This window comes from Silurus meridionalis, chromosome 19 (genome assembly GCF_014805685.1).
Source record: "Silurus meridionalis isolate SWU-2019-XX chromosome 19, ASM1480568v1, whole genome shotgun sequence".
Lineage (NCBI taxonomy): Eukaryota > Metazoa > Chordata > Actinopteri > Siluriformes > Siluridae > Silurus > Silurus meridionalis.
In genome coordinates this window covers 17311773-17326772 of record NC_060902.1, presented here as the reverse complement: position 1 = coordinate 17326772, position 15000 = coordinate 17311773, and the positions used below count along the sequence as shown (strand labels likewise).

At 40.5% G+C, this 15000-nt stretch overlaps 2 protein-coding genes across 5 annotated transcripts in view; both read left to right on the top strand.

The window, feature by feature from the left end:
- The window catches only part of slc38a3a (solute carrier family 38 member 3a), a 44731-nt gene that overhangs the window by 27910 nt on the left and 1821 nt on the right, over positions 1–15000 (top strand). For 3 of the 4 annotated variants that reach the window (XM_046875110.1, XM_046875113.1, XM_046875112.1), the window contains 10 exons: positions 809–891; positions 1010–1068; positions 2173–2337; positions 3133–3212; positions 4547–4647; positions 5135–5259; positions 5438–5582; positions 5692–5795; positions 5999–6175; positions 11719–11842. In XM_046875110.1, coding sequence (XP_046731066.1) covers positions 809–891; positions 1010–1068; positions 2173–2337; positions 3133–3212; positions 4547–4647; positions 5135–5259; positions 5438–5582; positions 5692–5795; positions 5999–6103 — 967 coding nt within the window. In that variant the 3' untranslated portion in view covers positions 6104–6175; positions 11719–11842. Of the gene's footprint in view, positions 1–808; positions 892–1009; positions 1069–2172; positions 2338–3132; positions 3213–4546; positions 4648–5134; positions 5260–5437; positions 5583–5691; positions 5796–5998; positions 6176–11718; positions 11843–15000 lie in introns of those variants that run through there. The other variant, XM_046875111.1, reaches the window with a different exon arrangement.
- The window catches only part of gnai2a (guanine nucleotide binding protein (G protein), alpha inhibiting activity polypeptide 2a), a 37435-nt gene continuing 34204 nt past the window's right edge, over positions 11770–15000 (top strand). The window contains exon 1 of the mRNA XM_046875114.1: positions 11770–11895. Within this exon, the coding sequence (XP_046731070.1) occupies positions 11778–11895 (118 nt within the window). The 5' untranslated portion in view covers positions 11770–11777. The remainder of the gene's footprint in view (positions 11896–15000) is intronic.

Genomic DNA, 15000 nt, shown 5'->3' with positions numbered 1-15000 from the left:
TCGGACACACAGAGTCTTCTTCACTGTATCTGACACACAGAGTCTTCCTCACTGTATCTGACACACAGAGTCTTCCTCACTGTATCTGACACACAGAGTCTTCTTCACTGTATCTGACACACAGAGTCTTCCTCACTGTATCTGACACACAGAGTCTTCCTCACTGTATCTGACACACAGAGTTTTCTTCACTGTATCTGACACACAGAGTCTTCTTCACTGTATCTGACACACAGAGTCTTCCTCACTGTATCTGACACAGAGTCTTCCTCACTGTATCTGACACACAGAGTTTTCCTCACTGTATCTGACACACAGAGTCTTCTTCACTGTATCTGACACACAGAGTCTTCCTCACTGTATCTGACACACAGAGTCTTCTTCACTGTATCTGACACACAGAGTCTTCCTCACTGTTTCTGACACACAGAGTCTTCCTCACTGTTTCTGACACACAGAGTCTTCCTCACTGTATCTGACACACAGAGTCTTCCTCACAGTATCTGATGGTTAAAGAGGTTTACGGCAATTTTGGCTTTTTTTCCTGCGCAGATATTATACGATTTAAAAAAATTATCCTCCACTGGTGTAAAAAAAGAAGTATATATCATTATTTATAAATAAATTGAAATAAAGTAATGAATCTGTTAGATTCTTTAGATGCTTATCCTGAAAAATAAAAGCTCTCAAACAGGAACTAAATTCTGCTTCAGAGTTCTTTAAAAGGTTCCTGTCTAATGGTGGTATTTGTAAACATGCTTTTGTTCCCTTTTCTTTCTCAAACTTGTAACACTTGATTTACTTCCAGGGAATGGTATCTGAACGGTAACTACCTGGTGGTGATCGTGTCCATCTGCATCATTCTACCTCTAGCTCTGATGAAGCAGTTGGGTAAGTCGGACTTTAATGTGTCTAATACGCATCAGAGTGATGATATGTTTCTCAAACGTGTGTGTGTGTGTGTGTGTGTGTGTGTGTGTGTGTGTGTGTGTGTGTGTGTGTGTTTTAGGCTATCTGGGCTACACCAGTGGGTTTTCTCTCAGCTGCATGGTCTTCTTCCTTATTGCAGTATGTCCTCTATCTATCTATCTCTCTATCTATCTATCTATCTATCTATCTATCTATCTATCTATCTATCTATCTATCTATCTATCTATCTATCTATCTATCTATCTATCTATCTATCTATCTCTATCTATCTATCTATCTATCTATCTATCTATCTATCTATCTATCTATCTATCTATCTATCTACATACCAGATGATTCAGAATAAAATGCAGTGTGTTCACAGTGTGAGTAAAACATCTGATTAGTTCATCTTTCAGAATCTCAGTTTAATAATTAAATATTTTCATCGCTGTGTGTGTGTGTGTGTGTGTGTGTGTGTGTGTGTGTTTTGCATGACTCATTTTGTTTGTCACATTGCCTGTTCTATCACTATCTGACTTATTTGCTGTCTCTTCTCTTCTCTTCTCTTCTCTTCTCTTCTCTTCTCTTCTCTTCTCTTCTCTTCTCTTCTCTCTCTTCTCTTCTCTTCTCTTCTTTCCACTTCTCTTCTCTTCTTCTGAACTTTTCTCTATGCTTCTCTTCTAAACTCTTCTCTTTTCTTCTTTCCTCTTCTCTTCTCTTTTGAACTCTTCTCTACTCTTCTGAACTCTTCTCTCCCCTTCTCTTCTTTTGTTTACACTTCTCTTCTAAACTTTTCTCCACTCTTCTCTTCAGAACTCCTCTTTTCTCTACTCTTCTCTTCAGAACTCCTCTTTTCTCTACTCTTCTCTTCTACATCTTTTTCTCCTTCTCCTCGTACATGTGTGCTGTGTGCTGCTTGGTTCCTGTTTTTAATGCCACACAGATTTTATTTTAGTAGTTTGTTAGTAGATGGTAGAACGTGGATAGATGAATGGATGAAAGTAAAATATATCTCATTCCTTTCTCTCTTTCTCTCTCAGTTGCAGTAACAACAGCTCAAATAAAATCAAGGATTTAAGTCTACAAAAAAGTTTGTGTTTTAATGGAGCATTGTGTAGGATGATGGAAATGAACTCTTCTCTTCTTCTCTGTCCTGAGTGTTTTAATTTATTGTTAATAAAAGTTTGTTTTAAAATCTAAATTCTCTCTCTCTCTCTCTCTCTCTCTCTCTCTCTCTCTCTCTCTCTCTCTCTCTCACAGGTGATTTATAAGAAGTTCCAGGTGTCATGTCCCTTCAGCGACTTCTCCTTCAACCGGACGTTGGCGTTAAACAGCAGTGGCGTGGTGATGGAGCACAGTGGGGTCACTATGACTCCTGAGGACAACCCCTCCTGCACCCCTTACATGTTCAACCTCAACATCCAGGTCTCCACCACACACACACGCGCACACACACGGTGACAGTGCTGGGAAGAGCATTGTCCTGGTTGCACAGTGTACTGTTATAACAGGAACTTTTTTTTTTCAACACAAAAGGCGCTCAGGCCGGAGATGAATCGATTGCAGTGAAGTGTGTGTGAAAGGAGAAGGGGTCCTGCTGGGATTCTGTGTAGAGTTGAGCATTGTCTTCCACAGAAACTATTCATATTGTCTCATAAACTTTACCAAATTTCGTGGCTAATCGCTGGAGATTTAGCAAACAGTGGAGATACGGCCTAAAGAGTATCCAGTTACTGCCTCCTCCTGTTCATTCATTCATTAATTCTGTCTCTGTCTTACAAACGAGAAACCAGTTCTGCAGAAACCATTTCCACAGAACTCACTGATTCATTAGCAAATCTGTGGATGTCTCCTGAGCAAATTTACCTCACACATTTGCATGTTCTTCTATTACTGTTGTATATTTGTGCGATATGTTTGTGTGTGTGTGTGTGTGTGTGTGTGTGTGCACTGTTCTACATGCCAGTATTAGCATCCGAATGGGATGTTCTGTGAGAATCCGTAGCCCAGGGCACAGGACTGGCATCTCAAATCAGCCCACAATTTGTCGCCTGAACAATTATGCCTCTGTGAAGTGCCTCGTCTGTAACGCTCTATAAAGTGTAGTGGAAACCTTGGTTACCATGGTGACGTGACGTTTTTTTTTCCTGTGTGTGTGTGTGTGTGTGTGTGTGTGTGTGTGTGTGTGTGTGTGTGTGTGTGTGTGTGTGTGTTTTCCAGACAGCCTATACCATTCCCATCCTGGCATTCGCATTCGTGTGCCACCCGGAGGTGCTGCCGATTTACACCGAACTGCGCAAGTAGGTGCCCAAGGGCAGTAACGGGATCGGTCCACACGTCACGTTTTTCTGGACGTGATGTTTAATGAATATGATGATGACTGACCTTATTTCATCACCATGCAGCAAACATGAACTTCAGTGGTTTCAGAACTTTTTTTCAGAAGGTTTTTTCCCATCAACAGGTTCCACTTTGTTTCTAAACCTGATAAACAAATAACAGCAGCAGATTTTAATCTGTTAACATAAATATCAACCAAATCTCTCCATTTCACTTATTACCTTAAAAACATGTAACAACATGCAAGGGTTCACACACTTTCTTTTCAGCCTCTGCTTTTTAATCAACAAACAACAGCAGCAAATTAAAATATATTAACATGAGTATCATTTAATCAGAGGATAAATGTTTTATTGTATTATTTGTGTTGTACTCTAAAAACTAAAAACATACATTATCAAAACACAACTTTTTATACACAACAATATATATTTATTGTGCTCTTTAATTATTTATCGTGTTGTTATAAATCAAAATAATTAATTAACTAAAAAATAAAAATCAAGAGTGCACTTGGCGACCTCTCGAAATTCTTTAGCGACCTCTAGTGGCGGTCGCGACCCTCGCATTAGAGCACACTGACACCAGGACCAGAGCTGAAGAAAAAAAGAACAGAAAACAAACACACACACAAAATGCAATATATAAAATAGATTGAAGATGATAACCATAATTATTTCACTCATAAACTATTCTGTGAGTCAGTAGGGAAGGTATAAACTGATAAACCCCTGAAATGCGGTATTATTATTTAAAGTCGTGACATATTAAAGCAAAAAAAACACATCATGACGTGCTGTTATAGGAAAATAGTCACATTTTAAAGCTGTAAATTTTCTGTATTACGCAGAATGCAACCTGATTGGCTGCTCAGAAAATTAAATAAAAGAAACAATAAATATAAAATGATAGAAATATATTAGAGAAAGATAAAGTGGTAGTTAAAAGTTGTACAAATATATTTAAAGGTGCAAAAGGGAAGTGTGAATGGAATGAAGAATGACAATAACAAAACCAAAAGAATAAATACACACATTAAAGAACAGCAAATTACACTTTTTATCCATTTATGGTTACATTTACAGCTGTGGAAGATCCGTGAAATAAGTTACATCCTGTTATCACTTACGTTATAGCAGCTATAAATGGACTTTCGTATCCCGGCCTTTCTCTTTTTCTGGTTTTTAAAAGTAATAACACAAAAATTAATAATGGAAAACACTGAAACAAATCTTAATATTGAAACTACTTTTTTTTATTATTCATTATTATAAACATTTTTTTCTGATTTCAGCCCCACCAAGAAAAAGATGCAGCATGTGTCCAACATCTCCATTGCTGTCATGTACATCATGTATTTTCTGGCTGCTCTGTTTGGATATCTGACCTTCTACGGTGAGGAACACATGCACCATCCACACCCATATCATCTCTCCTTTACTCTTCTTTTTTTTAAGTGGAGAATGCGTAATCTCACATGGTGAGAGTTGAAGGATTGGTGCAAAATGCAGAATTTTTTTTCTTGGGGTTGTTTCTGAAACATTACAAGAAAGAGTTCATACCAAATAAAAAACAAATTAAATTTTTGTATAATTTTTAATTTTTTTTATTACAAAAGTAATTAAATATAGGCGGCAGCTTTGCTGCCAAAAGTTTGCTTTGTATTTATTTTTATTTGCTTCAAGTAGTTCAGGTGGATTTTTCCTTTGAATATGAATTGGAAAACAATGCTGTTACTGCCATCTAGTGGTCATAAGAAGACATGACACCATTTATTCCTACACACTCACATATTCCATTCACAGCAGATGTATCCTCAGCCTGTAACCTGTGTGTGTGTGTGTGTGTGTGTGTGTGTGTGTGTGTGTGTGTGTGAGAGCAGATAAGGTAGAGCCTGAGCTGTTGCACACCTATAGCAAGATCGACCCGTACGACACCCTGATCCTGTGTGTTCGCGTGGCTGTGCTGACCGCTGTCACACTCACCGTACCCATCGTACTGTTCCCCGTGAGTCAGTGTTCACCCATACACACACACACACACCACACACACACACACACCCATACACACACACACACACACACACACACACACATGTAATAATCACTGGACACTTCCAAGGCGTGTGTATGGGGTTAAGTCAGCTTTGTAGAGCAGGGTGTGACTTGGTGTGTGTGTTACAAAGGTGAGGCGAGCAATCCAGCAGCTCTTCTTCCCCAACAAGACGTTCTGGTGGCCGAGACACATCGCCATCGCCATCCTCCTCCTCACTGTCATCAACCTGCTCGTCATCTTCGCTCCGAACATCCTCGGCATCTTCGGGGTCATAGGTCGGTCAGGACACTTACATTAAACATACATTCAAGTTTAAAAGCTTCATGAAAATGTGTACATGTGTGTGAGTGTGAGTGTGTGTTTGTGTATGTTTGCTCCATACAGGTGCCACATCTGCTCCGTGTCTCATCTTCATCTTTCCGGCCGTGTTCTACATCCGCATCGTTCCCAAAGAGGAGGAGCCTGCACGCTCACCACCAAAAATTCTGGTGAGAATTTAGATGTGCACACACACACACACACACACACACACACACACACACACACACTGTAGGCCTTGTGCTAAATTGTTTCTATAACTGATCAGTGCTTCATAGTCTGTAAATGTAGTCTCACCTTCTCTCTCTCTCTCTCTCTCTCTCTCTCTCTCTCTCTCTCTCTCTCTCTCTCTGTCAATCTTTCTCGCCCTTAGGCTACCTGTTTTGCAGGTCTGGGTGTCCTGTTTATGATTATGAGCCTGAGCTTCATCATCATCGATTGGACGACAGGGAACAGCAAATCAAACAATGGTCATTAGGCCACACTCACTTTTCAACGTTTAATTTTTTCAACGGTTATTCTTTGTGTGTGTTTGTGTGTGTGTGTGTGTGTAAGAGAGAGAGAGAGAGAGAGAGAGAAGAGAGAGAGAGAGAGAGAGAGAAGGGACAGCAATTTCACTACATATCATGTCTTTCGGTCCGGCAAAATAACCCCTGGATAATGATGATGATGATGATGATGATGATGTTAGTAGTGTATCAGTGAGACTCCAAAACATATTTCTCTCTTCCCAAACGGACCCTTAACACAGATTTAAACGTCCTGTTTCCGTATTTGTCCTGATTGATACCTCTGGCTTTAGATTTTTGCCCCCAGTCACAGACATGTAACAAACAGAGTATGTATTCAGGGTAATACCCCAGTGCGAGGGAGACTTGTTTTTGGATAGTGCAGGTACGTGGGTACCTTTCTGACTCTCTCTCTCTCTCTCTCTCTCTCTCTCTCTCTCTCTTAATGTGGCAATAATCTCTGCAACAACCGATAAACACGTGGAATGCACGATCGTTGCCAAGACAGCAGAAGTCTCACCAAAACGTTCAGTCCCAGTAGCGTGTACGGTAGAGCACATTTACCCCGTGGCACAATATGCAAACTGTAAATAACCTCAGCTGTTTTTTTTATCTGTATGGATTTATATGTGGTCCGTCGTTTCTTTATCACAGATATACACGCATTAATATACAGCTCTATGTGATAGTGACATTATCGAAATCTGCGTCTCCACGACTGGGAAATCGAAGCGATCCGGACAATGAAAAACACCGGGGAAAGAGTAAAAACCGCACGAGAGAACGGAACGGAAAACGCCAATTGGTTGAATCCTGAGGCTGAATGTAAAGATGGGACAGGGACTGTGTAGAGAAAGTGGGAATTAGATAGAAAGAGGTACGTTTGTCAGGGTTTTGTTTTCCAGGTGGACAGAAAAGAAAGAGAGAAGGAGGGACAGTAGAACAACATTCCAGGATGTTTCGTTCATCGTTCTATGGTACATCGATTGCGTGTATCGTTGCCACATGCTCATGAAGTCGTCGTGGAGATTCGAAGTTAAAGATCTGAAACTCCCGAAAGACGTCGCAGCACAAACGTTTTATACACCGTTCGGCTACATCAAGCCTGAAGGATCATAACCGTGTGTTATTGTGTCTTATAGCACATGTTGAGCTCTGGATCAGAAGATCGGACGATTATATTGATGATCTGGTCCTATAGTAAAATATTATTGTCTCTATAGCAACAGATCAGGGAACATCTGGGAACATTGCGCTACAGCGGGCATTACTCTAATAAAAAACGGGATTGTTTAATGGTCGATGTGTAAAAGTAACACTTGTGGAAGGAGTCTCCAGTGTCAGAGATTTGTAACTTTGAGTTTTCAGACACGGCTGTTCTTTTATCGTTCTCAGTTTCAGTAACTGGTGAGGGACGGGACTGCTATAGAGTAACATTTGCACTTACTGTAAATCTAAACGGATAAAAAGCATGACGTTCTTTTACTAATGGAAATGTTTGTAGCGGTTGGTGTCGAGTTGCTTGTGGAGCACTTTTAGACGTTCTGTCGTAGGAAATGAATCTTCAGGGTAATGACCTAATCCATCACCATAAACATTGACCCCGAAACTGCTTGTTGATTATTTCCCTACAACAGGATGACACAGGGGGTGTGTTGTGTACATTATATATAAGAGTCAATCAGATTCAACCACGGAACATGCCATCTCCAGCTTAGGGGCGGGGCATGTCAAGATGGGCGTGTCTCTAGTTTGCATTTTGATAGAATCATCAAATTGATCAAAAGTGGAAAATATTTGGTGCCTTTTATTCTGTTTGGTAAATGACATTTGATTAAAGTTTTAGCTGCGACGTCTTAACGATTCCACTCGAACACACGTGACTTCATTGTCACCCTCACAAACATAATCAATATTGACTTCCCTTCTGGATCTAATCTTCAGCACAGTAAACTGCCAGATGCTGATTAACGAAAAACGGCTAAATAAACAAGAGCGTGTGTTTTCACCGTGAATCTGATCGTTGTGTAGCGAGTGAACGCAGTAGCTTCCAGCACAATTTAGAGCCATTCAAAACAATCTTCTCTAGAGACCAAGTATACCATGAAAAAGCTATGATATATTTTATAGGCAGAGTTCTATAGCCTTTATACTACTAAATGTTTGTAAGAAATGTGTTGCATGTGTGTGTGTGTGTGTGTGTGTGTGTGTGTGTGTGTGTGTGTGTGTGTGAACATCTTGGATATATAATCTATATGCTCTGTGGAGTGCTGAAGGTGTGGCATAGATCTCAGTACATATGAGACGTGTGTATTTACACCTGTGGTACTTTTTCACTAGTTGTAGTCGCGTTAGACGGATCAGTAGATCGGAGTAGATTAGATGGATCAAAGTTTTAAACGCCTTTTTGTGTCTCGTGTCAGTGGTTTCTATATCCAAGCTGCTGGTGTGTGTGTGTGTGTGTGTGTGTGTGTGTGTGTGTGTGTGTGTGTGTGTGTGTGTGTGTGTGTGTGTGTGTGTGTGTGATGTGAAAATATGCATATTCATATATTTTTCGCATATGGACAAAAATTATGTAATAATCTCCTTGACAATTTATAAATGCAAAATTAATAAGATTATAAAACAGTTTTTTTTAATTCAATACTATACATTTTGTCTATTAATTATAAATGCTTGAAATTAATAAGAAACCAAATCAAAAACTGAGATTGTCGTGAAATCCGACAGAAATAGTTACTGGTCTGATGAATCTGTCCATATCCGAGCTACTTTTCTACTTTATTTTTCCGTGTGATAATATTATTAATTGTAATTGTACGCACCCTGTGTGTGTAGTGTGTGTGTGTGTGTGTGTGGGTGTGTGTAGTGTGTGTGTGTCAGGGATCCACCAGCCACACCTTCACTTATCACTCCAAGCCACTCTCCCACTTACTAATCAGCTACACCTGGCCCTCATCAGCTCCCATGCTATATAACCTCCGTCCCTCCACCAGCTCATTGTCCGTTCTACAGCTTAGGCGATAGAACACTATCGGACTACTTTGCATTGTGTATTTGTTTTGCTTCTGCCTGATCACCGCTCTTACCTGGTTTAGCAAACCTGGAGTTTCCTTATTTTTTTTGTGCTTTTCTCATTAAAAGCCTTGTGGAATCTACTTCGGTTTCCGGCACTTTCTTTGCCTGACAGTGTGTGTAGTGTGTGTAGTTTCTATAGCACAGTTTCTAATCCCAGCGTGATGAGTTGTATTTATAAAGCACAGGGGGATTAAATATGAAATAAAGTACTAAAGAAAACTGATTCTAGATCAGCTCTTGGGTCCTCGATCGATTGGAACACTGCAGGTCTGGAGGCAAAATCATCCTGTTTATAAATAATATTTTTTAATGACTAATATTTACGTGCCTGTATATTTTCATATCATGACTGTGATGTGCGACAGTATCTCATATAACCCTCAGTACAGGCTCAGTGTTTGAGAGAGTTATTAGGTGATGTGTTTGACTTTATAAAAAGGTTTAATTCGTCTGTTTAAAAAAATGGAGTGACAACATTGTTTTTTTCTAGTATTCTATCTGTGTATTTATGTGTGGGAAATTTGTCTACTTAATCCCTGTATTCTTAATTAATGAACTGTGTGTGTGTGTGTGTGTGTGTGTGTGTGTGTGTGTGTGTGTGTGTGTGTGTGTGTGTGTGAGACATGATGGCATTTATAAATGATGAGAATAGTTATAAACCCTTTATATCCCTTGTACGCATCTAGTTTGTACACTGTAAATAGGCAGAGGTTTAGTCTGATCATTAAAACAAACTATAATTTTTAAAAGTGCATTTTTTTTTAAAAGAATGAATAAAGTATGACAGTTAAATATCTTTTATTTTTCTTTATTCCACATATATTGAGTACATGGCTGGCGGTTATTGTACTGTAAACAACGTTAAAATAAATAAACATGGATGAAAGTGGTGTTTTTCTGTAGCACTCTTATTTTATTCGTACTATTTTTAATTGTCATGGCAAATAAAATGAATTAATCACTAAATGACACGAAAACACAGATCTGCATGTGAACGAGTCACGTGTTCAAATCCCAGTACCACCAAACTACCAATGCTAGCAACTTCAGCAAGACCATTAATACTAAACTGGTCAGGGTCAAGTCGTTTTTGATTGTAGGCCAAATGGCAGAAATGTAAGTGTAGTTTACATCGGGTTTTTTTATTCAGGCATCAGAGTTTTATTTTATTTTATTCAGTCATCAGAGATCTCCAATGACGTCACGGATTGATTGGGTTGTTTACTGTGTGGCCACAAGGGGGCGGCAGAGACACGCGCTTTTTTTTTACAAATCCTTGCTTTCAGGCATCGTAATGAACAAACTAATAAACTAATAAATCAGAATTAAATCGTTTTATCTCTATCCAATCCGGACTTACAGAATAATCCAGATTATATTTTGATTTTTTTATTTTAATGTAATGTTTTCAATGATTACAATCTGAAGCAATAATAATAATAATAATTATAATAATAATGATAACAATAATAATAATAATAATGATAATGATATTAATAATAATAATCATAATAATCATAATACATTTAAAGATATTAATGATAACTTATATTTCATAAAAATGATTAGCAGATATAAAATGGTGGTTAACTGTAATCAAATTGAATCAATAGTATTACAGAAAAACCCTAATAAAACAATTTCAATAATATTCTTCTTCTTCTTCTTCTTCCTCTCCTTATTCTTATTCTTATTATTGTTCATATTATAAATATATGAATGAAATTATTTAGAATGTTCATAACATATAGTATAAAAACACTTAAAAGCGAATTGATGTTTTATTATTCAAAGTACATTTAATTTCAAATACCAAAAACTCGATCGCGTGGAATTGCAGCAGGGACTGTTAAAAATGAAGAACACTACACTTCCCGTGATGCCATGCGGCACGGGTAAGGCGGGGTTTGAGTGCGCGCGTGTGATTTAAAGGCAGGGGGTGTGGTGAGTGGGCGGGGTTTGTGGGCGTGGTCGTGACAGTGGCCGTGGCAGTGAGGAGGCAGTGGGGCTCGCGCTCGGGTGTGGCGGCGGTTTGATCGATCGCTTTGAAACAAATCAGAGCGGCGCGCGACGGAGGCTAACTGACGGAGCTAACGGCGATTTGTAACGGGCTTTTTGTCTCGAGCGGCAGCAGGAAACACAAGGAGATACACAACTCAGCTTTTCACTGGAGAAACTTCTGCCTCTGAGGAACAAATCCGTCAGAACTTTTCCCCCTCCGTCTTTCCTCCGTTGTTTTCTCCCTCTCTAATTTCTCTCGGTAATGCCGATGTGTTTGTCCCCCGCGTCATGTGCGACCTCTCAGCGCGGTTCTGGTGTTTAGTTTGGGATCCTTAAACAAACACGACAGTTAGAAAAGCGCGCTGTGTGTGAAATCAGTCTCCGCGCGAGCTCCCGTCCTGTCCGTGAACTTTGTAGAGGGAAGTAAACGCGCGCGCGTGTGAGTGTGTGAGTGTGTGTTTGTCGGAGCGCAGGCCCACTGCAGCAGGACCGGACCGGACCGGAGGTGTGTGTGTGTGTGTGTGTGTGTGTGTGTGTTGGTGAAGGCGGTGTAAAGTGTCTCTGATGGGCTGCACGGTGAGTCATGAGGACAAGGCGGCCCGGGAACACTCCCGGGACATAGACCGAACCCTGCGGGAGGATGGAGAAAAAGCGGCCAAGGAGGTCAAACTGCTGTTGCTCGGTGAGTCAACTACACTCTCTCTCTCTCTCTCTCTCTCTCTCTCTCTCTTTCTCACACTGTCTCTATGTGATCTCTATTTCTATTTGTGTCTCTCTGTCTCACTCTTTTTCTATACTGTGTCTTTACTGTGTCTCTCTGTCTCTTTATCTTTCTAAGTCTCTCTGTGTCTCTCCACAGTCTCTCTACTGTCTCTCTACGAGTCTCTGTGTCTCTCTACGTCTCTCTGTGTGTCTGTGTGATCACTTATAAAGCGGTGGTCCCAGCTGGTGTCCGAAAATTCATAATAATTTGTAAACTTCTTGTACACTTGGTTTTCAAGAACACGTGAATAATGAAAGCTACATGTCTCACGATGCCACTTGTTCATCTCGAACTGAAGAGGCTGATACAGGTGGAGTTCAGGTCCTTTCTCTACAAAGGATGCTTTGATTTTATGCTGCTGCAGTGCATTCTGGGAGTCCTGTATTCGTACCATCTTGTGCGAGTGAGAAAAGAAGCCCTTTTTCGTAGCGTCCTTGACGTCTTTTTTTGTCTCCTATTAAAAGACAGGTGCACTAGCACCAACAATATCGTTAAACCAGTAAAACTACAGCAGAGTTCATTAAGCTCATCACACACAACAGTATTTTAACAGTTGACACGTTTCACAGAGACACTTTCCGCGTCAGTACAGGACACCGTAACACCTGTCTCATGGAGCTTTGAGGCTTGTGTGTGTGCAGTAACACGTAGTGACACGATTGTAAGCAACAGAGTGATGTTCATGATGTGGAAAATCTGTTCGGTTTCCTCCTCTCATCGTTTTTTCCCCCCACGTTGCGACACAGCGGTGATTCTCTCCGAGCTGGATGTTGACAGCATGTTCTGGCTCCTGCAGGATGTCACGCTCTTTATGCACTTTGTTCCCTGTCACACTGTGTGTACAAAACCACAGGATCGTATGTGTGTGAGGTTCTGCAGCGAGTGTGTTTCAGCAGGCATTTGGCCGTCATCCCGGGTCAGGAGGACAGTGAAATGTGACGAGGTCATGCTGTTTCGCCGTGTTTCCCAGACCCACGTTTTATTTCATAGTTTATTAATTAGTTTTAAACGTTCAGTAACATGTTTCGAGTTCAGGGCTAAACCCCACCCCTAATTCTAATGTCACAAACTAGTTTAAATCGAATCAACCAATCACATTTCATTTTTCTTGCTCCTAAAGTAGACGACTGGAAACTTCATTGTCTTCTTTTGTTGTTAAAACACTTTACACGTTCGGCAAGCAGAAGCGTCCCACCCCCACCCCTCGCAGATCGCTGTTTATTCCCCAAACACGTCCGACTCAGGTTTCACGCGAGTTAGCGGCGTGCTTTAACCCTGCGGGCCAGATTCTCCATCCTGGTCTTGGGGAGCACATAATGAAGGTGTTGTGTAATAACAGAGCTCATAAGCGCTCATCAGCTGCAGCGTTTGACTCAGCGTCTGAGGAGGACATAGTGCTACACTGGGCCAGTTTGGCTAGCTCATTACATGTGCTAAAGTTACGCACACCGCTAATTGCGTGCCTTGTGTAGTCATTTATTTTCAAATTGCTTGTTTTTACTGGGAGATTGCGGGGGTGCGACAGCCGACTGTTGTTTCTTGTTTGTTTGTGTTACACAATGGTTTGTTCTGGTTTGACACGTGTCCAATGCTAAATTAATATGTTGTCAGAATTTGCGTGAACACGAGCGGTCAGATTCGATTCTCATCGACAAAAAGCTGCTGCGATTTTATTTACACGGGCAGCAGTTGTTAAATTGTAACGGATTGAAAGTGAACGCAATCAGCGACATACTACATGAAGTTCAGTTAAGACAAAAGTAACGGCACCCTATGAAAGGAAGAAGAGAGAGTTTGTGTCTACAGTAGCCAAGTCGCTGCAGTGGCTAAGCTGCATTACTGGAAGATTATCACACACTATTCCTACAAGGTGCTTTTTCCACTTTTTATTTGCAATTTTGTCTTTTTCAGCTTGAGTTTATAAACCTGTCAGGAATATGTATAGCCGTTTGGCATGTATATAAAAACATTTACACTATCTACTTGACTAAAAGTTTGCCAGTTTTATCTCAGAGGTGTGTATTATGGAGCAGCACTGTAGATTATGTTCCTCTTGCTGCAGTCATGTAGTAAATTGGTCACTTGTTGCCTGTGAGGAGCCTCAAAAGGGCTGAAACAGTGGAAACCTGGCACACAATCTCATATTCCCCTGAACGTTTTCTCCCTAGAGCGAGCCTGAGGATGGGACGTGTGTGTGTGTGTGTGTGTGTGTGTGTGCGTGCGGGGAGAGAGAGCGTACAAGATACTGCGACGATTGTTTGTGTGCATTGACCTGTCGGCCATGTTTTACTGGGAATGGGTGCAAATTCTTCTCGAAAAGTTGATCTTGGGTTTGAAACACGGTTCCTTCTCTCAGATTGTTCATGCTGAATCGCTATAAATGATTGATCCAATCTCGGTCTCTCTCTCTCTCTCTCTTCCTTTCTCTTTCCTCTCTCACTCTCTCTCTCTCTCTCTCTCTCTCTTTCTCTCACTAAAAGGTTGATTAAGCAGCTCATTAGCGGAGATCTCCTCAGATTTGCGTACTTTGATCAGGGTTTAATCCGACAAGGCCGGAGCGAAATCCATCGCCGTCTGTGTTTATTTTCTTTCTTCCTGCATTTTTTCTAAATTCTTTCTATTTTTTTCCTCCACTTTTCTTGAGGGAAATGCCCTGACTGCAGCCTTGGAGTCAGTTCACTTCACATACATTTCTCACTGTCTCCACTTTTCTCTCCACTGTCTGCTTTTTGATCACACAACTAATAGTGATCTGCCTGGACATCCAGAACTGCTCGCTGATTGGTACATGAAATCCATTGCTGTTCATTAGTAGTGACCAGTCAGGTTGTTTCTGCGCCTGTTTGACAGTGTGTAGGTACGGTACTTACAATAGTTAGTTATTAGTTAATACTATTTTAAATAATACTATATTATAGCAGTGTTGAGCTATGGATTCTGATTGGTCAGGAGGTCTTGATTAAGTTTCTGTAATAGCAGCTCTGGCAGTAGTGCAATTGCACATTATTATTATTGCACAGACTT